This window comes from Dipodomys merriami, unplaced genomic scaffold, assembly GCF_024711535.1.
Source record: "Dipodomys merriami isolate MVZ:Mamm:240054 unplaced genomic scaffold, mDipMer1.0.p SCAF_14, whole genome shotgun sequence".
NCBI lineage: Eukaryota > Metazoa > Chordata > Mammalia > Rodentia > Heteromyidae > Dipodomys > Dipodomys merriami.
This window is the reverse complement of record NW_027202715.1, coordinates 40,387,958-40,412,137: the sequence shown is the minus strand read 5'-3', so window position 1 is coordinate 40,412,137 and position 24,180 is coordinate 40,387,958. Positions and strand designations below refer to the sequence as shown.

Here is a 24,180-nt window from a genome sequence, read left to right as displayed (position 1 = left end):
CCTCCCACTCCGGGCCTCTCCCCGCCCCCTCCCCGCCCTGCAGTTGGAAGAGCTGACTGCAAGCAAGTTCCTGTGGCTGAGATGGCTGCCAGTGGCCCTGGCACAGGCCTCAGGAGAGCCTTGGGCGCCTTGTCCTGCTCTGCTTGGAGACGAGTTCACTCTAAAGCTGGGCGACACCTGAAGCAGGAATATGATGCAGTGGTGGTAGGAGCAGGTAATGTGGGTGAGCCAGGGCAGGGGGGGTGGGGGGGAGCCAGCCCAGCCCAGAGGCCCAGAAGGGCCCCTTAAAGAACCCCACTGCATCCTCTGCTCAGGGCCCAATGTGGCCTGGAGTTTGGCGAGAGTAGGGGCTGTGCTGAGTGAGGCCTTCTGGTTAAGTCAGGCTCCCCCTGGTGCTGGCTCTGGGGTCGGCTTGCTGTGTGTGTAGTCTAGGGCAAATTCTTGCCTTTTCTGAACCTGTGGCTAGGTAAGCCAGGAAATTCCCCTTGTTCCTCTTACACAATGAGTCAATGCTCATCGAGTTCTTGGAAAGCACATGGTATGTAAGGATTGGAAAGGAAATCCTGGGATAGCGGATCAATGAAATCCAGCCACCGTATGCCCTAAGTTCTGACCAGACCCCCCCCCCCACACACACACTGCCTTCTCTCAGACAGTGGGGTCTGCAGCAGGGGTCTTGGGAGGGACGTTTTTCAGATCCTCCCTCCCCAAGCTCAGCACCCAAGCCTGCAAGGTGATACCTTCTGTCCAGCTCAGAGGGCTGGAATGCTGCATTTTCCACTGCACTCATACACAGTGATAGGCCCGAGAGAAAAAAAATGATGCTGAGGTAGCTTCAGATGCCACAAGGGCTTCACTTTTGTGTGTTCTAAGAACTGGTGAGCATCTCAGTCCCCTCTCTTGGAAACACACGCGCACACACACACACACACACACACACACAGACTTTTTGTCAGTGCTGAAATGTGCAGCACACAATTTCATTTAACACTGTACTTAATATAAATCCCATGCTGCCAGGTGATTCTTATGCAACTCTTTCTTCAGGTTTTGCTAAACTGTATAACTAGGCTGTTCACACATGGGCAGAGATCCAATAAAAAAGAAAAAAGGGAGGGGGGAAGCCGGGTGCTGCTGATGGCTCACACCTGTAATCCTAGCTACTCAGGAGGCTGAGATCTGAGGATGGAGGTTCAAAGCCAGCCTGGGCAGGAAAGTCCGTGAGACTCTTATCTCCAATAAACCACTAAAAAACTGGAAGTGGCGCTGTGGCTCAAGCGGTGGAGTGCTCACCTTGAGCACAGGGACAGCACCCATGACCAAAAAAAAAAAAAAAGCAGGGGTGAGGGGTGGGAGGAGACTAGATATTCCCATCACTTCAGAGAGTAGGACAGAAGTAAACAAATAAGCAACGGAGACTTATATCCCAACTTCATTCCTTCTTCAATAACAAGAATAAACTGCTCAGTGAGGTAGTATTTTTCTGATAGTAGAAGAATATTCTCTCTCTCTTTTTTTCTTTTGGAGCTGTGTATTCGCAGCTGTGGCCTTCGGGGGCTGTTTCATTAATCTGTGTTCTTAGCATGTCCCTGGCACTTTCTTAAGCCTTATAACGAACAGAACGGGAGGTCAACTGTGAGGTTTCCGGTATGCTGGCCCCCCCATGGTCTTCTTCTATGGGTGGGGTTGTTGGATGGAGTCTGCAAGAGCTGACAGATGACACTGGGGTGAAGAACTTGATTAGCATCTCATTACTGTGCCCGCTATAAAAGTACCTAGAAGCAGGTGACCACAATTGCTAACCGGCACATGTAGTCATTAGAATATGATGATCTGTGACTAGTGATTACCTTTGTTTTTTTAAATGATTTATTTACTAAGGAGGTCATAGAATATACTTGTTAACAATGGCTACCTTTGACAGCTGGCTCAAAAACCCCAGAGGCAATGGGAAGCAGCTCTAAGTACCCTGCTCTGGCTTGGAACATAGAAGCATCCAGGCCTCAGCCTCAGAGAAGCCCCGGTCTCCTTCCTCTCTTGGCCACAGACACCTGGTTCTGGGTCACCAGCCGCCTTGATGAGTTGCCCACAGGTGTGAGGATGTCTCAGTGTGAGCTTTACCCTGTCGTGCTTTCTCCCATTACCAAACACCACCCACAGCCCAGTTCAGAGGCACACAGGCCTGAGGGAAGACGTGGGCAGCACCTTCTGAGGTACAAGTTACGCCAGAGTCCCTAGAATCACGCCCCCACCTAACAGCCACCTGAGGATCTGTAGACTGACTGGAGTGGTTGTGAAGATGCAAACACCTCCATACCAAACCTGGGCTCAGGATTGTGAAAAGAGGGCTCCAGCTATGATGTTCCCAGCAGCCAACACTGTAGTGAATCTGCTTCTGGTGAGAGCAGAGCCCTCTCCCAGGCTTGGGAGAAATCTGATTCTAGCAGGAGTCCCTCAACCAGCCAGACACACTGTCTGGGGAGGGGTCTGGAAATCAGCATTCACACAACTTCCCTGTGACTCTGAGTTTCTTACACTCACTCCCCATGGGTTTGGTGGGAGACATAGGACCCAAAGGTCTGATTCAGGACTCCTAGCCCAAGAGCAGCCCTCCTAGGATGCGGAGAAAGAAAAAAATGGTAAGATAGATATAAATAGGCCCTTCTAGCTCACCCCTGAAGAACACCTCAATACCCTGGCACACGTCGGAGCTAGACCCATTTAATTACTTGATCGTGAGCTGTTCATCATTCATTTGTTGGAAAACTGATGGTTGGCTGCGACACCCCTCTGTGGTAACCACAGTTGGACCAAACAAGCCAAGCATGACACTAACTCCCCATCTCTCTCCAGCACTCACCAGAATGGCCCTTATCCCACTGATGTTTAATGCCACATAAACTAGGACATTCCCTTAGTCACCTGGGAATGTGATAACCCATGATATTTCTGGGGTTGGGGACATGAGGTTTAGTCCTCAAAGAATGTGTGTCTATTGGCTGATCTGTGATACTCTCCTCCCCCGTCTCATTGCAGGACACAACGGGCTGGTGGCTGTGAGTACCTGTGGCCCCTGTGATCTCACCCCCACCCCAAGCCCCTGGGCCTGTAGCTCTTAGCAGCTGTGAGGAAGCTCGAGGAATGAAGGAAAAGGCAGCCCACTGTGCTCTCCGTGCTGACTAGGGTCATGGTGTTGATGCACACCTGTCACCAGGTAGGGAGAACATCTCCCTTCCCTGTCTTTTCCCTCACGCACATGGCCCTCTCCTGGCCTGTGAGAGTCCAGAACTTTCAGAAACAAGCCGCTGAGAAGCAGAAGCACGGTGCTGGCCAAGAGGCAGCAGGTTAGAGTCTAGGGATCGGTCAGAGTCTCCAGCTTAGGAAAAGTGCTGTGTAGAGAGCCCTGCACACCCTAGTGATGTTCAGGTCACTGATGGACCACTGGAGCACATGGCTGCCACTTGTCCAAAGTATGCTCTGGCAATTGCAAGGAGCCCCACCTAGTGGACAGGCTAGCCCCTCTGTTCCCAGTACAGCTGACTTCTAGTTCCCAAGCTCTTTCAGCCCAAAGCCTTCTTCAGGCTGTGCTTCTTAGCTCTAGTCTCTGTATCTCCAAGAATCTATGACAAACATGGAGCATCTTGAAGTGGCACTTCTAGAGAAGCAACACAGGGAACTTAGGGGAAAAAAATGGAGTGCCAAGGGACAACAGCTCATCTAACTCATTATTTTGTTGTTTAACACTTGAGCAATATTCCTTAGTTTTTTCCCTCAAAGCTGGCACTCTACCACTGAACCACACCTCTATTTCCAGCTTTTTGGTGGTTAATTGGAGATAAGAGTCACAGACTTGAGGCTGGGAAGGTGGCTTAATGGTAGAGTGCTTGCATGTATGAAGTCCTGGGTTCTATTCCTCAGTACCACATAAGCAGAAAAAAGCCAGAAGTGCCACTGTAGCTCAAGTGGTAGAGTGCTAACCTTGAGCGGAAGAGCTGAGGAACAGTGCCCAGGCCCGGAATTCAGGTCCCACGACCAACAACAACAACAAAAAAGAGTTCCAGACTTTCCTGCGTGGGCTGGCTTCAAAGCACAATCTGTGGGTCTCAGACTCCTGAGTAGCTAAGAATCAGTTGCCCCAGTTTGGACACATGGGTTTTACTGACCATTCTACAGAGGGCCTTTTGTCAATCAATTAGTAATTTAAACACACCAGTGTCATGTTAATAAAGTAAACACTAGTTCATGTCCCAGCTCTCCATTTTCTATCTGTGAAGGTTAAGGTGTACCACTCACCCTCTCTGAGTTACAGTAAATACAGAGGTAACAGATAATGTGCTGCAAAAATCTGAAAATAAGTTTGACATGCATGTGGCCTTACTATTAGAATTTCGAGCCCAGGGAAGGCCATTAATGACCTTCAGGCAAAGACCACCAGTAGTGCATCTAAGGTTATTCAAGTTGAGTTTGTTACTTATTATAGCTAGTAAGAATGAAGAACTGTGGGTATAAACTAAGAAGGTGCTAGAAAGAACCAAATACAGGATATGAATGTTGCTTTGGAGGAACTGGGGGAAGTGCCTGAGAAAATAGGGCTTTACTTTAGGTCAGACACTGCCCAAAAGTGAGACAACCTAAAAATCCCAATGCATTTGATCTGTAGGAGTGCAGACTAGGAGTTGCATAGCAACAGTCAGTCTCAGGTCTAGAGACGAAGTGTTTGGTATTTGGCTGATGGCATATAGACCGAGCTTTCATTAGTGCTTAGACAAACCTGTGCACTAGACTTTGTCTCATCTTATGGTCAGAACAACTTTGCTGGAGGTTGTTGCTCTGTGAATTCATTTATAACTCATAGGAAACCAACAGGGCTTACCTCTGAGGGCCAGGGGAGCTTTTACGTGTCAGGGGGCTGCCCTTTTTGGTGGTTCTTAGTGGGATAGGTTAGGGGAATAGATCATGGGCTCGGACTGTCTGGGTTTATTTCCCTGCACCTCTATTTAGCAGCTCTCGAAGCCTAAAGCCAATTGTTACTCTCATTGAGTACATTGAGCCTCCGTTTTTCCATCTGTAAACAAAGATTTCCTACCCACCTACCTCAAGGATAGTGTGGTAGATTAAATAAAATGCACCCAGTGTAGTCAGCAAGTACACTTTTTTCTAAAGTGACTTCAGAGTTTTACCATCCCCGATGCCATGTTGATGTCAGTATCAATAGTGTTAGGGAAACGAGCCTAGGAGAGCTGCAGGTTCACAACTAGCTCAAGTCAACAAATATTTCTTGTGCTGGAGAAAACAAATAGCCGTGCACCTGTCCTTCATTCCCCTGAATGAAGTTCGGCTATAGCCACAGGTTCATTCGTTTAAGCACTTGTCCCATGAGTCAGAGACCGTTCTGCATTCCTGCCTGGGACCTGCTCAGGAAACCCTTTCGATGAGATTACGTAGGTCCTGGCAGCCTAGGGCCCATTTTTGCTCATGAGGAAATGGAGCCCCATCAATCCCACGCCAGTGGAAAGAAAATGAGGCGTTAAACAGGGCCTGGCTCTGTGTTGTCAAATTCAGCCCTCCCCCCCTTCCCCCAAAGCGCCTCATGGATGCTGCTTCTCCATGGAGAAGAGTGACATCAGGATGGGGAATGGGGGAGGGGGAGGAGGAGGTTCAAGCAGAGGTCCTGGGGCACCAGGGGCAAGCCATCTTCAGGTGGGACATGGGGAACAGGAGCCGGCAGGACAGATCTTAGAAGCCATCTGTACTCAGGAGCCCTGTGCAGTGAGGGCTTTAAGGTGGCAGGTCAGTCCTCAGGGATAGAGGGAGAGGTCCTGTGTCCCCCCAGGCTGCATACCTGCAGAGACTGGGAGTGAACACGGTGGTGTTGGAGAAGCGCCACGTGATTGGCGGTGCTGCTGTCACTGAAGAGATCATCCCAGGTAAGCCTCCACTGTGGGGGTGGGGGGTGGGAGGGCAGTGGAGGAGGATGGGCAGGATGGGGACCCCTCCTGACTGCTTCTGTTGATCTGGTTCCAGGCTTTAAGTTCTCCCGAGCATCCTACCTCCTTAGCTTGCTGCGTCCACAGATTTACACGGACCTGGAGCTGAAGGTAGAATGGCCTCCCCCAGGACTGGGGTCCTGACTTGGGGTGAGGGCTCCCTTCCCGTGTCAAGGCAATCCCCTCCTTTCCCTTCTCAAGGTCTCTCTTCAGTCCCTGGGTTCATGAAGATCACACAGCTCTTCTGCATTCCACAGATGCACTCAGATCTTAAACACTGGACTAGCTCACATACAAGTCAGAGGTTTTGTTGGGTTTTGTGGTGAGGAAGGGAGAGGGGCTGTAGTAGGGCTCCAACTCAGTGCCTTGCACTTGCTAGGAAGGCTCCACCCCTAAAGCCACACTCCTAGTCCTTGTGCTTTTAGTTTCATTGTTTGTTTGTTTGTTTTCAGATAGGGTCTCTTGCTTTTGCTTGGGCCAGCCTCTGACCTCACGCTTCCTATTCCCCTTTTTCTGTAACTTTGAGTTCCTGAGTTTGAACAGCTGCCTTAGGCACAAGCTGAATCTGCCCTCATTCAAATTCTGAGCCTGCTGCCATTCTTGGCAGCCCAAGCAGACTTTCACCTCTCCTGGCACCTGAGCTGTTTGAAAGGCTCCTGAGAACCCTCTGCCTGCCTCTTATTCTCTTCTCAGTCCACTCCCCTCTGCCTGCTGCTTTGCACACCTCAGCCCTGACCCACACCTTCCCTTACCACCTCCTGATTTAACTCCTAACTGCCGGTGCCTCTGTCACCCACCCCCAGGAGAAAGGTCCCTGTAAAAGATGTGCCACCTATATAGGTAGCTGTGTGCAGGACTCCACCAGCTTTTCTCTGAGTTCAAAGTCAGAGATGAATGACATACACAGCACTCTTCATTGCTCTTTTCTGCTCTAATAAGTTCTCCAATCCACACCATACCACACCTACAGGCAATAAATAAAGTACCCGTTTATGGCAGCAGATACTTGGGCCGGGGAGGGGAGTAGAGAGAATTCCTGTCCTTGCCTGCCTGCCTCTCTCAGCTTCCTGCCATGTCCCTGCTGCTCCTGCTTGACCGGGGAAATCTCCCTAAGTTGGAGGTTCCCAGACCTGAAGATTGCCCAGGTTTCTGCTCAGAGGTCTTATTCTGTGGGAATGGTAGGACCCAGGACAGCATTTCACAGCATTCTCCACCGTTCTGAAAAAAGAGGCCCCAGCTGTAACTGTGAGAGCCAGAGTCATTCATTCCCACGTGTCCCCAGCCGCTCAGCCACACCTGGTCCTTCCCCCACCTGCGATGGCTAGGCAGCTTTTGTTTTTATTTGTTTTGTTTTTTAGAGAAACACAGGCTTTGAACAAACCTCATAGATTAGATAATCTCCTGGTTATTTAACACTCCCCCTTTTCTGATGACACCTAATTACCACAGCAAGAATGACAACAGTGCCATTTATAAGAGAAAGTCAGAATCCACCACAGCCATTATTCACATTCAATTAGTTATACTTGAAACAATCTGAGATCCTCTCAGCCCCTTACCTACTTGCTCAATGGGTCAATGTGCATCTGCTCTGTGCCAGGCTCTGGACAAGATTCCTGGGGCTGCAACAGTGAACACAGGAAGCAGGAAGAGAGCTTCTGGTAGAAGTAATGGCAGGAAGAAAAAAAAGTCGGGCAATATGACAAGGAAAAGCTGAAGGTCTCAGCTTAGCCTGGTGACCAGGAAGCCTTCCTTATAGAGGTGACATGGGGGACGATGCCAAGAAGTCTCCAGCCATATGGCCATCTGAACAGAGAGCATTCCAGGCAGAGGGAAGTGGATGTGGACAGGTGTAGACAGAAGTTACATCAGTATGGCCAGAGGTGACAGGTGATGGGCAAAGGAACCACAGCTGAGGAGGAATAGCCTAGAGCCTGCATTTTATCCAACTACAGTGGAAAGCCAGCAGGAAGTAGAATTTGAGATTCACAGGTTCATAAAAGATCAGCTCCCCAGGCACTGTAATCCTAGCTATTCAGGAGGCTGAGATCTGAGGATCACAGTTCAGAGCCAGCCTGGGCAGGAAAGCCTATGATACTCTTATCTCCAATTAACCACCAGAAAGCTGGTGGTGGAGCTGTGGCCCAAAGTAGTAGAGCACTAGCTTTGAGTGCAAATGCTCAGGGACAACACCCAAGCCCTGAGTTCAAGCCCCATGACTACCAAAACAAAAGCGATCGGCTCATGTGGGTGGTGGTGGAAGCAGGAATAGCTGCAGGTTGACCCATGCAGCAGCTTCTGCAGTGAGTCCAAAGATGGAAGCCTAGGTTGTTGACAGCAGTGGGCATGAAGAAAAGTGGACAACTCCTGCAGGTGGCGCTGACAGGAACTGACCATGGAAGAATGTCCAAGGGTGAGGGAAAGAGAAGAATTAAAGATGCCCCTGGGGTTGAAGTTCATTACAACCAAAGGAATCAAGCTGGAAGTGCCCATGAGTTAGAATCCTATTTTTCCATCTCAATGTTAGAGCCCAAGGTCTCCCAGCCCAAGCCCCTGCCCTTGCGTGGAACCTTTTGCAGAATGCTCAATGTCCCAGTGGTCCCGCCTAGCTGCAACGTCTCTGGTGGGAGCAACTCCAGCTATCATTGTTGCAAAGGTCTTGTTTCAGCTTCCGGGCAATCTGCTAACACTGCTTCTCACAAGGTTCTGCCCTCTGGGGCCAGAACCTTGCCTGCATGGTGGCATTCATTGAACCAGTCAATAGAATGCCTAATGGTGGTACGGGATCTACAATAGTGAGCAGAGCAGGCCACACCCTTGACCTCACAGAACTTTCATTCCACTGGGATGAGGCAAAGAAAGAAACTTAAGATACAGTTAGCCATGTGGTGATTAGTACATTGGGGGAAAAAATAATATAGTGGGAGGGACAGGGAGTGATAGTGTGGTCAGGGGTGACCTGGCTGGTGATGGATATTTGAGCAGAGACCTCAGGGAAGTGAGAAACCAGACCACAGATGGAGAAAGAAGTCACTAGAGAGCAAGCACTCCACGCTGACAAGTGTCAGTGGCGCAGGCCCCTTTGGTTAGGCCTGCGTCTCCTTTGGAGAAGTAGATGTGTTCATAGAAGGGCTGTGTGCTGCCCAAACACCCATAAATCAAATTGTATTCTAAATATATCAAGGGAACTCCCATTTAACTTGGCCCTGGAGTAAATGAGTCTGCAAAGTAAATAACATTTTTTGATATAAATAATTCAGCTATTTTATAGATATGGATTTTCACTGTTCTTTATTGTGTCTTTCTAAAGTTTAATTATTTATTTCTGAAGTGAGGCAGTTATAGATTCATGCTGAGAGCCAGGGCTCTCTGCTGGGGGGTCACAGAGATGTGGCTTTGAAACCTAGATTTACCTCTTATAGTGACCTGGGACAAGTTATTTAGCTTTTCTGGGCCTCTGTTGTGGCATTTGTACAAAGAGGATAAAGATGCGTGCAGGAATGTTGTGAAATAATAACTGTAGTCCCTAGTATTGTTTCTGGCGCAAGATAATCAGTATGGTGTAGCACGGTTTGGTATGGTATGGTGTGGCATGGGATGATACACTATGGCCAATTATTGAGTGCCTGGGCAAGACTTTTATTATAAACATATTTGTTATAGACATATTTAAAAGACTAGGAACCATAGAGCATCCTAGGATGCTCTAGTCCAGTATACTCTCTTCTCCAGTTAACTAGCAAAAAAACAGAAATGGAGGTGTGACTCAAATGGTAGAGGACCAACTAAGAGTGAAAAGGCCATGTGAAAACACAAGACCGAGAGTTCAAGCCCCAGTAGCAACACACATACACAAAACAGGAACTAAGACCACATAGTTTGGAAACCGACACACAGGCCACCAAATGGGTCACATAAATACAATGGAAGAGACTACAATTGAGAGGTCCTAAAACTTGTGTTATGCAGAAATATGGACTGAAGCTTCATCTCCGAGACCCCTACGCCTTCACCCCCATGCTAGAAGAAGGCAGAGGAGGCAAGGTGCCCAGGTCCCTTCTACTGGGCACAGACATGGCAGAAAACCAGAAGCAAATCACCCAGTTCTCATGGAAGGATGCCCAGGTAGGGAAAGCAACCACAGATGTATCCTTTGTTGTGCCTTACCAGCCTGGAGAGGCTCTTGAAAGGAAATGAGCCTTGAAAAGAGATGAACTGCCCTAGGACCTAGGACACAATGTCCTGGAGGGTTTCAGTCTGTCCAAACCTCTGATCTAAGACACTTCAAGGAAAAAGGGTAGACAGAGATTAAGAGCAGTGGACACTGGAGCCCCTGGGGCTTGTGTGTATGCGGGTGTCCATAACTGAATTTCAAAATGGAACCCTTCATACATATTCACACTATGTTCACCTTCTAGCTCTCTTGATGTCTGACAGTTCCAAAGGAGGATAAAGGGGCAGATGAGAAATAAGTGAGGCTTGAATGAACAGGAGCAGGAATTTAGGGCAAGAAAATATTCATTCCTTCAATTTGGCATCAATCCCCTGGCACCTAAGGCAAGAAAGTGTCTGTGGTACTGGGCAGCCCTGTGAAAGAAAGGACACACACTGGATGGAGAAGGTGCGCTGTGTAGGATTGTAGCTGAGGAATCTGCTGGGTAGCTTTGTCCAGATAAGTCACAAGTGAAGTAGTGGATCTGGTGTGCTAGGTGCTACAGATATGGAGAGTTCTCGCAAAGGCCATGTTTTTGTACCTAACCTGGACATGCACTGAAGATATAGCATTGAATCTCAGCCAAGAGGATGCATTTTTGCAAGGAAAACCTAGGTTTGTGGAGTCAATGCATGCTGTTTTGTGTTATGTTTAATATTAGGCAAAACCTAGAGAACAGACATGTGGCACTCATGTACCATGGTTCCTGGCTCTGATTCTTCATCCAGAGCTTTCCGAGCCTGGCTGATGAACAGAACTATCCCAGGGCTGAGGATCTTCCAAGTCCTTCTCACATGATTGTTTTGTTCACTGAGCTAGGAACAACTATCTCCACCCTCCTTCAGATCCTGCCCATTTTACACGCATCAGATGGGAGTCAGCACAAGGCCAGGACCCTGAGCCTATAGGACATTAGTGGTGACCTTGCCTGCTAGTGACTCCACAAGCAGGAACCAGGCTTGTTTCCCACTGTGGAGATGAAGGAGCCCGATTTCTTATTTGGTCTTGGCAAGGTGTTATTTTTACAGACCTGCTCTAGAGAAAGCTGTTGAACTTTATTCTTACTGAAACTTCATGAATGTTCTTCAACACAGAACTCGAGGAAATGCTTCTGGTAATTTCCTGAGTGTATTCATGAGTGTAGTTGAGCCCTAATTAAAACCTCTGTGCTGAGAATCAAGTGAGAGCCCCTAGTAAGGGACTGCCCCCCCCCCCCCCCCCCGCCGGCCTGACCTGTAAAAGGCAGGTGTTGGAAATTGGCTGTGGGAAACAGCTGTGCTGTGATCCCTGGCAGGTGAGAGGCTGCAGGTGACATCAGACTTGCTGGGGCTGGAAACGAGAGCTACCATCTACCAGTCACATACAGCTGAATGCAGAGGGAAACTTCTGCGTGCCTCTACCACACAACCTGCAATCTCAGACGCTTGCCAGTGTCTTGGGGCTGATGTTGCCTGACATTGGCCCCCTCATCCATGGTGGCTGTCTTGTGGCCCAGGCCTCTCTGCCCTCTCCAGGCTGCCTCTGTTACCGATGAAGAAAACTCAGCACAAACAAGCTGAATCATACCTAGAAGCGAGGCCTGAGAGCTTCCCTGTGGGGTGCAGCCAGAGAGGGCAGTATGAGGGCGTGGTGTAGGGAGAGGGTCTTTGTGGGATTCTTAGTGGTAGAGCCTTTACCTAGAGCTCTGTTCTAGGCCTTTCCCAGGTACGAGGAGTTCATGAGCCGCTTGGTGTTAGCCATTGACCCCCTGCTGGATGCAGCCCCGTTGGACATCGCTGCCTTCCAGCACGGCTCCCTCCTGCAAAGGCTCAAGCTGCTGTCCACCCTCAAGCCCCTGGTGAAGGCAGGTGAGTCCCAAGTGTAGAAAGAGGTGGCCTAGACCTTAGCCAGGCTCCAATGTGGCTGCCAATTATGGTCAGTTAATAGGCTGTCATCCATGCAGGATTCCTGGTCTGCAATAAAAACAGAACCCAACACTAAGGCTTGTGCACAAGTAGTTTACTTAGAAGGCTGATCCCTGGGTCCTAATAGAGAAACTGGACAGAAGGAGAGCCAATTCTAGAGAATATGACCACACTGACCACTGTTTGTAGGTGATAAGACACCAGACCCTGCCTAGACCCCCAGAGAAACCTGAGTAATGAACTTGAGGCCCACTCCTGGGAGAAGGGAAGGAAATGTCCAGCTATCAGGCCATTCCCCCACTGGTCAAGGGATGCCTCATGGGATATTAACTCCTGTACTTCTGGGCCATGCATCTGTGAGCAATTCATGATGGTGCCAGAAAAGCCCAGGGTAGAAATGAGGCTCATTGTACAAGGCTGAAGTAAGGTGCTGTTAGGGTTTCCATATGTGGAAATAACTTCATGGAGCTCATCCCTATGGCCACACCTAGAACAAGATATCAGGACCAAGGAATCTGAAGCGCTACTTCCTTACAAGAAGGATACTAGATTGAGCTCAGTTAGGAAAAGTTCTGCAATTAATTGGTGATGTCTGCATGAGTGTGAGAAAGGAAGCCTCGCCAAGCATGCTATTGTTTTCTACTGCCTTGCAGGATGGACAGACCAATTTAGCATCTAGAAAAATACCAAATCAGGTAGCTCTGTTCACAAGGAAACAAAACCCATGAGACTCCAATGGCATCTGAAAATAAATACTTATTTCCCATGTGTCTGTGTGGTTCAGCTGACCCTAGCTGGCTCAGCTGATCTGATCTGGTCTCATGTATATATGGTGGCTGGAAGAAATCAATGGGGGCAGCTCCACTACAGGAAAATCAGTGCCCATAAACTTGCAAATGCTTTACGTATTCCACTGAATCCTCACAATTGTCCTTGAGAGTATTAAATACTACTACAGTTTTACAAAGAACCAGGCTCAGAGCTGTTGAAAATGGGCCCAACACCTAGGAAGAGACGGAAACTGTAGCGTGCACTTGCCATGCTAGCCTGCCTCCCTCTCATTCATTCCTGGGAAGCAGAGTCTAATTTGGTTGATGTTTGGGGTTCTCTTTCAGGCCGTACTTTGGGAGCCCAGCTTCCCCAGTATTACCAGGTCCTCACAGCCCCAATTACTAAGGTAAGCATTGCCAAGAGCACTGCCAAGCCTGCACCCATGGATTCCTGGGATTCCTCCTGCCACCCAGGCTCCTGAGCCCTTCTCCTGCGGCTTTACTCTCCAGGTGCTGGATCAGTGGTTTGAGTCTGAGCCTCTAAAAGCTACTCTGGCAACAGATGCTGTAATTGGAGCCATGACAAGCCCCTGCACTCCAGGGAGTGGGTGAGTGAGGGCACTCTGGAGGAGCAGCTAGAGCAGAAAAGGGCAGGTCCCCAACACTGCCATTCACTGAGCTTACCCAGCATGCCAGGCACCAGTTCACCTAGCAGAGCCACATCTGAAGTGGGGTTCAGAGAAGGGAATTATCTTGCCCCAAGTCACACAGCTAGTAAATGGCAGAGCTGACTTCTAGTCCAAGTTGTCCACCCCACCCCCACCATCTTCCTTTTTGGCTACTCTCCTCTGTGCTTCACTAGGAACAAAACTCCCTGCCATCAGTGTCCTTTCTCTCCCTCTCATCTCCCTGTGTCCTTCCTTCCTTCCTCTCCCTCCCCAGCTCCTGCAAAGGCATAGGTCCCCTTTCTCTTTCCCCTGTCCTCAGGCTCCAGGACACATTCACACAAAGCCTCCTACAGACAGGAAGCTGCCATGTCTGTGAGCCAGCTGTGTGCTTACGGCCCAGAGAGGAGCCACAGACACAGTAAATCCTGTGATGAGGTAGGACTTAGAGAGCCCCTTGTAGAAATGGAAGGGCATGTGTGTATCAGGAGGGAGAGAGGGTTTGTCCAATGTGGAGCCATTTTCCGTGCACTGGAAGTTGCTATCCATGTGCCTTGTCTTGGAAGGGAGGGGAAGCTCTCTCCAGAAGTAGCTGCTGGGCACCCATTGAGAGAGCCCTGAATTCCCCAGAGGCTGAAGCAGTGGTTGGCACCTTGGCCAAACTCTCATCAAATAGTCAAGCTGCATCCCTCCAGCTGGAGCCTCTGTCCCCTTGGGGGTCTTTGGACACTTGATTTATCAACTGTGCCTTTAAGCAATTTGTTTTTTACATTCGTGTGTGTGTGTGTGTGTGTGTGTGTGTGTGTGTGTGTGTGTGTGTGTGTGTGCATGTGTGTGTGTCCTGGGGCTTGAACTCAGGGCCTAAGCACTGTCCCTGAGCCTCTTTGTGCTCAAGGCTAGTGCTTTACCACTTGAGCCACAGGGCCACTTCTGGCTTTTCTGAGTAGTTTATCGGAAGTGAGAGTCTCACGGACTTTCCTGCCTGCACTGGCTTTGAACCACAGTCCTTGTATCTCAGCCTCCTGAGTAGCTAGGATTACAGGTATGAGCTCCTGGCACCAAGCTTTCACACTTTTTGGGGGGTCATTTGTGGGGCCTGAACTCTGGGCCTTGGCTCTGTCCCTCAGCTCTTCAGTTCAAGGCTATAGTGCTCTACCACTTGAGCGACAGTGCCATTTCCAGCTTTTACTGCTTACGTGGTACTGAGGAATCGAACCCAGGGCCTCATGCATGCAAGGCAAGCATTCTACCACAGCCTCTTTTACATTCTTCTAATAATGATGAATGGAGCACTTGCCTATCCTGGATGTTGGGATGTGGTAGTGAATGGACTAGAAATCCTAACCAGAACAGGAGAGACTCAAGCAAGCAGTGCTAAAGAAGGGCCTAAATGTCATGACGTCAGGTCCAACTGGGAAACTTATGCTGAGGTTAAAAAAAAAAAAGCAAGAATTCCTCAGAAGAAGAGATGCTTGATCTGAGGTAAGAGGAAGAACTTGATGAATGAAAGACGTGGGAAGAAGGGACTCCAGGCTGGCAGCTAGGCACAAAAGCTGGACTTGAACAGGCGAGTGTTCCATTTAGTGAGTGGAAAAACGCCTGGTTTTTCCAGGGGAAAGTATGAGGGGGGCAGGGGACAAGGCTGACCTCAGGCAGGGTCAGAGGCCACTCAAGGAGACTGGCCACTACCCTAAGAGCAGCAATGAGCCAGTGACGTCTCAGGAGCTCATTGGGTTCTGAGATTCAGGCTCCGAGTTCATGGGCAGGGGAGCAAGTACAGAGGGGGCTCCTGCTGCAGTGTGAGGAAGAGAGGAGAGGGGGAGGGGCTGAGGCAGTGCTCTGAGTGCTCCATACAAGGCAGCACTGGACTGGATGTAGATAGCTAAGAGACCAGTCCGGGTCAAGGGTAACACTTCAGTGTTGACAGGAAACTGAAGGCATCGTTCATGAGGATGGAGAAGACTGAAGGAGAAACAGCTTGAATGATGGGGAAAGGTTTCAGATGCCTGCCTGTCCCCGCACCCCCCAAAAAAGCATCCAAGCAGAGATGTGTGCTCATAGCTAGAAACCTGCTGGAGCTCAGGAGAAGGTGGAACCCCAGGAGTGGGCACCTCCTCCATGCTGATAATTAAGCTCTTCGTAGAAGCTCATTTAAAGACCTCATGGAGAGGCCAAGGGTGCAAGACAGAAAGGGGTATTTGTAACTAAGACTCAGGGAACAGACTCTCACCTGCAGCCTGCGATGCTGTGCTCTGTCCTCAGGTATGTGCTGTTGCATCATGTGATGGGGGGTCTGGAAGGGACGCGGGGCGCCTGGGGCTATGTCCAAGGAGGCATGGGTGCTGTCTCTGATGCTATTGCCAGCTCGGCCACTGCGCATGGAGCAAGTATCTTCACTGACAAGGTGAGAGCCCTTTCCACCTCTAGCCCAGGCTAGAATGGGGTCTTACATTTGGAAGGGTCCTCATTCTATTGATGGACAAGGCCAGGCTCAGAATCCAAAGATGACCCTTGTGCTACCTGCTGGAGGCCGAGCAGTTGTCAGGCACCGAGCCATGTTTGGGCTGAGGCTGCCCATGTAGGGGCTGGGACAAAGCTTTCCTGAGAAGCGGCTGAGTTTGGATGGTAGATTTTGGATGAGGAAACCTGCGTGCCCAGAGTTGTGGAAAAGATCTAACCCCAACTTTCCCCTTGGGTGGATCTCGCTGGTGGCTCCAGCCGGTGGCTAAGGTGCAGGTGAACCACGAGGGCCGTGTTGAAGGAGTCCTGCTGGAGGATGGTCTGGAGATCAAGAGCAGAGTGGTGCTGTCCTGTGCGTCACCACAGGTCACCTTCCTGAAGCTGACACCACAGGTAAGCAGGGAGTGCGGAGGTAAGATGTCTTCTCAGACAGGGCTTGGTTAATGGGGGAATCAGGGGAACTCAGGCTACATGAGCGTTGGAGATGCAAATACTGCATCTCCTTGTTTGGAGAAGGAGGTAGGATGCAAATAGAAGAGAATCATGGAGGTCCAGAGAAGTAAGGCCATCTAGATCATTGCTGTCCAAACTTGGCTGAACCCTTGCTAGAACTGAGTCTGGTTTCTGTCTGCCTAGAGTCATTACTAGAAAATTTCCCATTATCCAGAATTCTCCCTTTCCATCAACTCTTAATTCTACTGCCTGTGTCAATAGCCTACTGCTGTATTTGTGCTACAAAAGAACCACAGTACTTTCAGGCAGATAAGAAATCAGCTAGCAGACCAGGAGAACTGCTCATCTTGTCTGAATTTGATTGCTCTGGGCTTTCATTTCACCTACCATCACCATGGTGCAGCCTGTGGGCTCCGCTTGTCTTGGCTGGACTCATTTGTATGTGTGAAAGTTGGCCGTCTATGGTTGGTGCAGGACAGTTTCTGCTAGAAAGACCAGGGTAGCCAGACCTTTTTCCAGCACAGTGGTCCAGGCCTGTGCTTCTGGCAAAGGGAAAAAGCCAGAAAGCTCAATCATCATATAGTTTGATCCGTTTGCATCTTATTTGCTAACTTTTGTCAAAGCAAATCCCACATGGAGCCCAGGGGTCAGAGGTGAGGGCACTTTACAGGTGCATGGAAAGGGGTATGCACCCCGGAAAGGCTGAGATATAGAGCAATTGCTGCAATTGCCCCCAACTTCCTGTCCTCCAACACTAAGGTAATGAAGCTCCAGCCACTTGGGGATTTATTCTTTGGGGACAGAGCACTAGTTTTTTTCTGAATATTTCCACTTCCAAAAATTCCTCAACAAACATCTGTTCAACGTGTCCTATTAAGGCAATTCTGGGATCGCAAGACTCTCGGGAGTTTATAGACCAGAAGAGAAAAGAGAGAGGTATGTGAACTTCTGGCTCTGGCCCTCGCCCTGGCCTTGGACTATGAGCTCCTATAGGTAGGATCTCTGCAAAACTCAGAGGATGGAATGGCTAGCTTAGAATGGGAGTAGCCAGGAAGGCAGATCAGACTGAGCTCTGAAGAGCATTTCCAGAGGCAGAGGCTGAAAGACCACCAGCCTGAGCAAGTAATTCAGGTCCTGATGACTCTAGGCCTTTCACAGCACCTTCTCCCTCAGGACTGGCTTCCAGAGTCTTTCCGGGAGAGAATCTCCCAGCTGGATACACAGTCTCCTGTCACCAAGATCAATGGTATGTAGTCTGTGATTGACGTTATCTGAGCAGGAAATTTCCCAGTCTCTCTTAACCTACCCACTTCAATCCTTCATCCTCTGACTTCCAGCTCTGCCCTACTTACCCCGACCCTCCCCGATTGAAAGGAGAAACACATTTTCATGCCTGCAGACTCCCAAACCACCATCTAAAGGAGCAGGGTGATGATTGTTGAGGGAAGACCCTGGAGAACAGGGGCCTGACCCTCCCCTTGGGTCCCTCAGTGGCTGTAGACAGGCTGCCCAACTTCCTGGCAGCCCCCAGTGCTCCCAAGAACCAGCCGCTGCCCCATCACCAGTGTTCCATCCACCTGAACTGTGAAAACACGCTGCTCCTCCATCAGGCCTTCGAAGAGGCTGTGGGTGGCCTGCCCTCCCGCAGGTGGGTGAGCCGGAAGGGAGATGGGCCCTGGCCTGTGTGTCTCGATGCAGAGACCTGTGGTGGCTGTCCAGACACGTGAGAGGACTGGCCTCTTCTGCCTAGTGTTAAACCCTCACAACGCCAAGGGTGGATCTCCCTAAAACCACACTTACTTTCCAAGGACAGGAAGTGTATCCCAGGCAAGAGATCCATGGCCCAGGGCTGGCAGGGAGGAAGAGGGAGACATGGCAGGGAGTGTCACGGGTCAGTAGAGGAACAGCGCTGCACAGAGGACATTCTGGAGAGGGGGAGATCGTTCTTTGAGTCAGCCACCTGACAGAGGGTGCATGCTCCCTGAGCCCCTGCCCCATGTTCATGAGCCTCTTCGTGCAAAGCCTCCCCCTGCACCACTGTGACTCCATCTTCCCAGAGCAGGTGGGGCACGGTGGGGCCCACGCCTTTCCATCCCTCCATCAGCCACCAGACTTTCGCCAAAACCTGTCTGGCAAGACTGCACACTAGGCATGGGCTGAAGGGCCTGCAGTGTGACACAGACACAAAGCTAATGATAAGTGAGGCACCCGGACCCACAGTGAACAAAGGTCCTCAGAGACAGGCCCTCAGCTTGGTGTTGTTTGGCCCACTCACAAGACAGCACCAGGGCCCAGAGGGACACACTTGGATGAACCCTGAGCCCCTGCGGCTAGCCTCTTCACAGAGGCCCATCGGCTGGCCAGACCCTGGGTAGAGAATGGGGGAGACAGGAAGGCAAGGACAGGCTGGATCAGAGCAGAGTCCTGGAGCGGGTGCAGGCGCAGCTGCTGGGGTGGGGGGAAAGGAGGCAGATGGTCCTGCAGGCACTAAGCCCCTCAGGTGAAGGCCCCCTTGGCCTCAGTGGCCCAGCAATGGCATCATCCCAGGGTCTTCATTGGTCTCCAGTCACTCCAGAGCAGCCCCCAGCCTGACCTTGGCTCTTCCTCATACCACAGGCCTATGATCGAGCTCTGCATCCCGTCCTCGCTGGACCCCACCCTGGCTCCACCCGGCTGCCATGTCATCTCCCTCTTCACCCAGTTCACACCCTACACATTGGCAGGAGGCAGAGTCTGGGATGAGCAGGAGAGAAATGCCTATGCAGACAGAGGTAAAAACGCCACCCTATCCAGTCCCCAGGACTGCTCCTGGCCTTGGGACCTGAGGGAAGAGAAGTCCCCAGGAGAATCTCACATCATCATAGTGAAATTCTGTTCTAGGGTCAGACACTGGGCTAAAAAAAAAAGCCAAAAAAATGTCACAGCTCCTGCCCTCTTGCTGCTTATGGTCTAGTGAGGGAGATTTAAGAAACCAATCATCAGAGAAGCACATGTATTATAGAGCTAAAGGAGGGAGCCTTAAGTCAGAGAGACAGGAAGGCTTTCAGAAGATGGGGCGTTTGAGTTGGGTTTTAAAGGATGAATAGGAGTTGACTGGAGAACAGAGGGCTCTGCTTGAGCAAAATAGTGGGGGAGGGGATGGAAGCAATAGACACACACACACACACACACACACACACACACACACACACACACACACACACACACATTCATAAGGAAGCAAGAACAAATGCTTAAGACTGGGCTGGCCAAACACCCACAGTACTTTTCTGCTGAGTTGTTTATTTGCCTATGGATTGTTTGTTTGTTTTGATGTTTTACTTATTGAGGCATAATTTGCATAGGATACAATTTAGTGAGTTTTAAAGGAGTTTTAGTAAATTTGCAAGTCATACCGCCATCATGCGCCTTCCCCTTCCTAACGGCATCTCCTTCCCCGGCTTGGAACTCTCCAGTGTTTGACTGCATTGAGGACTACGCCCCAGGCTTCAAGGCCTCTGTGGTGGGCAGAGACATCCTCACACCACCCGACCTGGAGAGGATCTTTGGGCTTCCTGGAGGGGTGAGTACAGGCCTGGGGTCCTCCTCACCCCATCCCTGCCCCCCCCCACACACACTTTCTCTGGTGGCTAATGGTGGTGATAGTTGACAAGGGACAGAGACACAGACAACTCCAGAGAAAGTAAGTAGGCCTGGGGTCCTTCGGCCTCTATATCCCCATCGGCCTCTCCCAGAGTGGGGGCTCGATCTTGAAGGAAGCCCGTTCCCAGGTTCTCATTTTATCAAACACAGCACACTGAAGTCCAGTCTGGCAACCAGCAGCTGTGACTGCTGCTGAGCCCAGCATGGCAGCTGGGCCAGAATGAGACCGCCGCAGGTGCACAGTGCACTCCAACTGGGAGACAGCAAGAAGCAAGCTGGAACTGATGATTTTAGGTTGATTTCTTGCCACAAGGATCGTATTCTTAGATCCAGTAGGCTAAATAATATGAACATTAATTTCACCAGTTCATGTTTACTTTTTGTGTGATACTAGAATTTGAACTCAGAGCCTTGAGTTTGCTAGGCAGTTACTCTACTATTTGAACTTTGCCCCTAGCCCTTTTGTTGGTGCTGGTATTAGAGCTTACACGCAGGACCTGGGTATTGTCCCTTTGTCTCTTCACTCAAAGCTGGTGCTCTAGTACTTGAGCCACAGCTCCATTTCCAGCTTGTTGTTGTTGTTGTTGTTGTTAGAGATAAGAGCCTTATGGAGTTTCCTGCCCATGCTGGCTTCAAACCACAATCCTCAACTCTCAGATTCCTGAGTAGCTAGGATTATAGGGGTGAGCCTCTGGTGCCTTCCCTCCCCCTTCTCCCTCTCAGAACTTTTACCTTTTTGTTTTGCCAGGACCTCAATCCTTGTATTCATGCTTCCCACCTCCCTGGGATAACAGGCGCACACCACCTCATGCAGCTCTTTATGAGTTGAGATGGGATTTTGTAAACTTCCTCCCCACCAGCTCAAGGCTGACCTTGAGCTCTGAGCCTCTTGCTGGCAAGTTGCTGGTTTGACAGGCATGAACCACCACACCTAGCCTGCTTTTACTAGTAAATCTAAAATCACACAAGCGGTGGAGGTCATCTTGTTTTACTGGGCAGGGCTGATCTGAATACAGAGTGGAGGAAGACCAGCTAGAAAGGAATCGGCGGTATTGATGGCACATGGGGCTGGTGGGGCGAGAAGTTTTGGTGACCGCATGCATGCGCTCGCTGGGTACAGAGGCTGTGAAGGCTCCATCTCTAGGGCCGGGGACAGGAAGGTGGCCTTGTCACAGAGGCAGGAAGGTGGGAGAAAAACAGATTTGAGGAAGGGCTGGCTCTGTTTGGGGTCAGTGAGGGGCTGCAGGACGATACCCCACAGACGCTGCTCTCCTTGTCCAGGGCTCCCCCACAGCCTGGGCTTTCCGCCCCCCTCTGCCTCCCTCCTCAGCCCAGAGCTGGTCTCGCCCAGGCCAACAGAGCAGAACTGCACTCGGCCCTTGCCATGCCGTGGCCTCCTGCCACGGAGCGGGACTCCCCTGGTGCTTGGGCCCCAGAGGAAGGCTCAGGTGGGAAACCTAACAAAAGATATGTTCTGGCAGAAGCATGTGCCAGCAGCCAGAGCGAGACAAGCTCTCCGGGTCATCAGACAGACTGTGCGGGATTCGGGGTCTTCATCAAACCCACACAGTGCCCCCTTTGCTCCCCCACTCAGTCCCCTGCTCTCCAAAGAGGCTCCCACCCTTGTTTCTTCCAGAAAAAATGCCTTGGGAAAATTCAGACCACCCCCCCCCCCCCCACACACACACACGAGGACATGACTCTGTTCTTGCTCTTCCCCTTCCCTTTCTGAGTTTGGAGAATCCAGGGAAATACCTGGGAAGAAAGGCCTTCCATAGAGAGCCAGATAGGTGAGAAATCCAGGCAGGGCAGTAAGGATGGCAATCAGTACTCCTGTGCTAACTACTGCGGCCCTGCCTCTACAGAACATATTCCACTGTGCCATGTCTCTAGACCAGCTCTACTTTGCCCGCCCTGTACCCCTGCACTCTGGCTACCGCTGCCCTCTCCCAGGCCTGTACCTCTGCGGAAGTGGGGCCCATCCTGGTGAGTGGCATCTGATTCCACCTTTTCTGTGGGCAGTGAGGGCTCTTGGGAGATCAGAGATCTGTGGACAGACAAGGAGGAGGGGCAGAGAGGCAGGGTGTGGCATCCCCAGGATCAGAATCCTCAGTGTGCCCCTGCCAGGCTGCACAGCCTCAGCCTAAGGCACCACCCTGCCCTGCCCTGCAGCCCTCTCTCCCAATTCTAATTTGGGGTTGTGTGTGTGTGAGAATTATGTCCCTCGGTGTTCCACCTTCTGGAGACAGAAAGGACCAATAAAGTTTTCAACTTTAAAATTCCTCCCTAAGTCAACTTCAGATCGAACTGACCTCACCAAGGCCACCTTGTGCCGGAGGTGCCCTGTCTGAGCTGTGGGCCTCCTGTCTTCCTTACAGCCCTATTCTTGCATTTCTGCTTTGCCTGCAGAGGGCTTCCTTATCTGGTAGGTGGGCTCACAGACTGGGCCTACAGCCGACTATGGACCATAGCCTGCCCTCCTTCCTTCTCCCTCCCCCTCCTACCCTCCATGGACAGAAGCCTTCAGGGAGCCCCAGTCTGCTGGGCATTTGCCCCAGCCCCACCTCTGCCTCTCCCTGACTGGTGTTCTGAGCAGAGCTTTGGTTCTAGGAGGCGGTGTTATGGGCGCCGCCGGACGCAATGCAGCCCATGTGGTCTTTGAGGACCTCAAGAACATGTGATGCTGGGCCAACAAGGAGAAGAACTCATCCCAGAACTTCAAAGACCCCGAACTGGGCCACGACCCAGAAACCTCTGCTCCCAAGAATGCTGTATGAGGAAGCCATCTATAAGCTGAGCCCGTGTCAAAGCAGCGTGCCAGTTACCCTGTGCCCCAGGCCTCCCGAACAAACTGGGTTTGTTTTATTAAAAGCAATGTTTTGTCGGACACTTGCGTGGCTCGTGCCTATCATCTCAGATACTCGGGAGGCTGAGATTTGAGAGTCGAGGTTCAGAGCCAGCCTAGGCAGACAGATCTAAGAAGAGACTCATCTCCAGCAAAAAGCTGGAATGGAGGTGTGGCTCAAGTGGTAGAGAATCAGCATTGAGCACAAAAGCCAAATAGGAATGCAAAGTCCTGAGTTCAAGCCCCAGGACGGGCAAGAGAAAGAAAAGGCATTGCTTCATACAGATCATTGGCTTGCATTTTTTTTTAAACACAACTGTGTCAAAACAGGTGGCCAGATGAACTCATCAAGCTTCTCAGTGTTCTATCAGTTTGAAACAGGCCATTTGACCAATGAAAGGTCCATGCATCCTCCTCTCTTCCTCTTGGGCCCTACTTCAGCTGATTGGAGGACTATCCTGCCCAGGTCCAAATAACGTTCTCATCCATGTAAGAATGGACCACATCATCCACAGAAGCATGGATCTGAATGAGGCTTGGTACCCTGAGACATCAAAACCTCTGGCTCCGAAAGGCACTGTGGGATCGCACCTGTAATCCCAATAGTTGAGAGACTGAGGCAGGAAGATCATTCACAAGGCCAGTCTGGGCTACATAGGAAGGCTCAAAAAGAAAACAAACAAACAGCCAATAGAAAACCTCCAAGAAACAGCAATCAAGGAAAGCGTGTACCAGAAATTCAGTCCCTTGAATTCAATGCCAACTCAGAAATAGTGAGAGCAAAATTTTGGTAGAAAATGAAATATAGGTTTAAGTGAAGATAACACACTGTTCTTTCTCAGGGGGAGGATGAGGTTTTATTATTATTTTTAATCCCTTGGTGCCACTTGTTCTCTCGTGTTAGTCCTGATGTCAGTCTTCTGAGTTGTATTCCTTGCTGTCCTGAATGTCCCTTCACTCCCGTGGTCAGTGACACGAGGACTGGAGCACCATGACTTGACTTGGGGCAGTAAAGCCCTTCTTGAGTTTCCTCACATGATTTAAGGGTAGGGAGGTGGTCAAAGAGAAAGAAAGGGGAAAATGTCTTTAAGTGACTTCAAACATGCCTAACTAAAGCAGGCTAGTCAGGTAAAGTAAATTAGCAATTGGGTCAACCCAAGAGTTGTGACCATAGTTACATGCTGCCCTTGTCCCTCAACTACAAAGTAGGTTCCAGAACATTGTGACTCTTATTTCCCATG

General features: G+C 50.3%; 1 protein-coding gene across 2 annotated transcripts; it reads left to right on the top strand.

Moving 5' to 3' along the window:
• The first annotated feature begins 49 nt into the window (after positions 1–49).
• On the top strand, positions 50–22,870 carry LOC138826202 (pyridine nucleotide-disulfide oxidoreductase domain-containing protein 2-like). Of its 2 annotated transcripts, none has more exons than XM_070021373.1 (16): positions 50–214; positions 3,037–3,056; positions 5,834–5,927; positions 6,025–6,098; positions 9,957–10,112; positions 11,894–12,047; positions 13,220–13,281; positions 13,385–13,482; positions 15,802–15,943; positions 16,258–16,392; positions 17,626–17,698; positions 17,944–18,100; positions 19,069–19,223; positions 19,908–20,014; positions 21,960–22,080; positions 22,705–22,870. In XM_070021373.1, the coding sequence occupies exons 1-16, from the start codon at positions 82–84 to the stop codon at positions 22,773–22,775; spliced, it is 1,752 nt and encodes a 583-aa protein (XP_069877474.1). In that variant the 5' UTR covers positions 50–81; the 3' UTR covers positions 22,776–22,870. The 2 variants fall into 2 exon arrangements, with proteins under 2 accessions (XP_069877474.1, XP_069877473.1); XM_070021372.1 differs by lacking the exon at positions 50–214 and adding an exon at positions 1,198–2,092 and having other exon boundaries at positions 17,611–17,698.
• Positions 22,871–24,180: the final 1,310 nt, after the last annotated feature.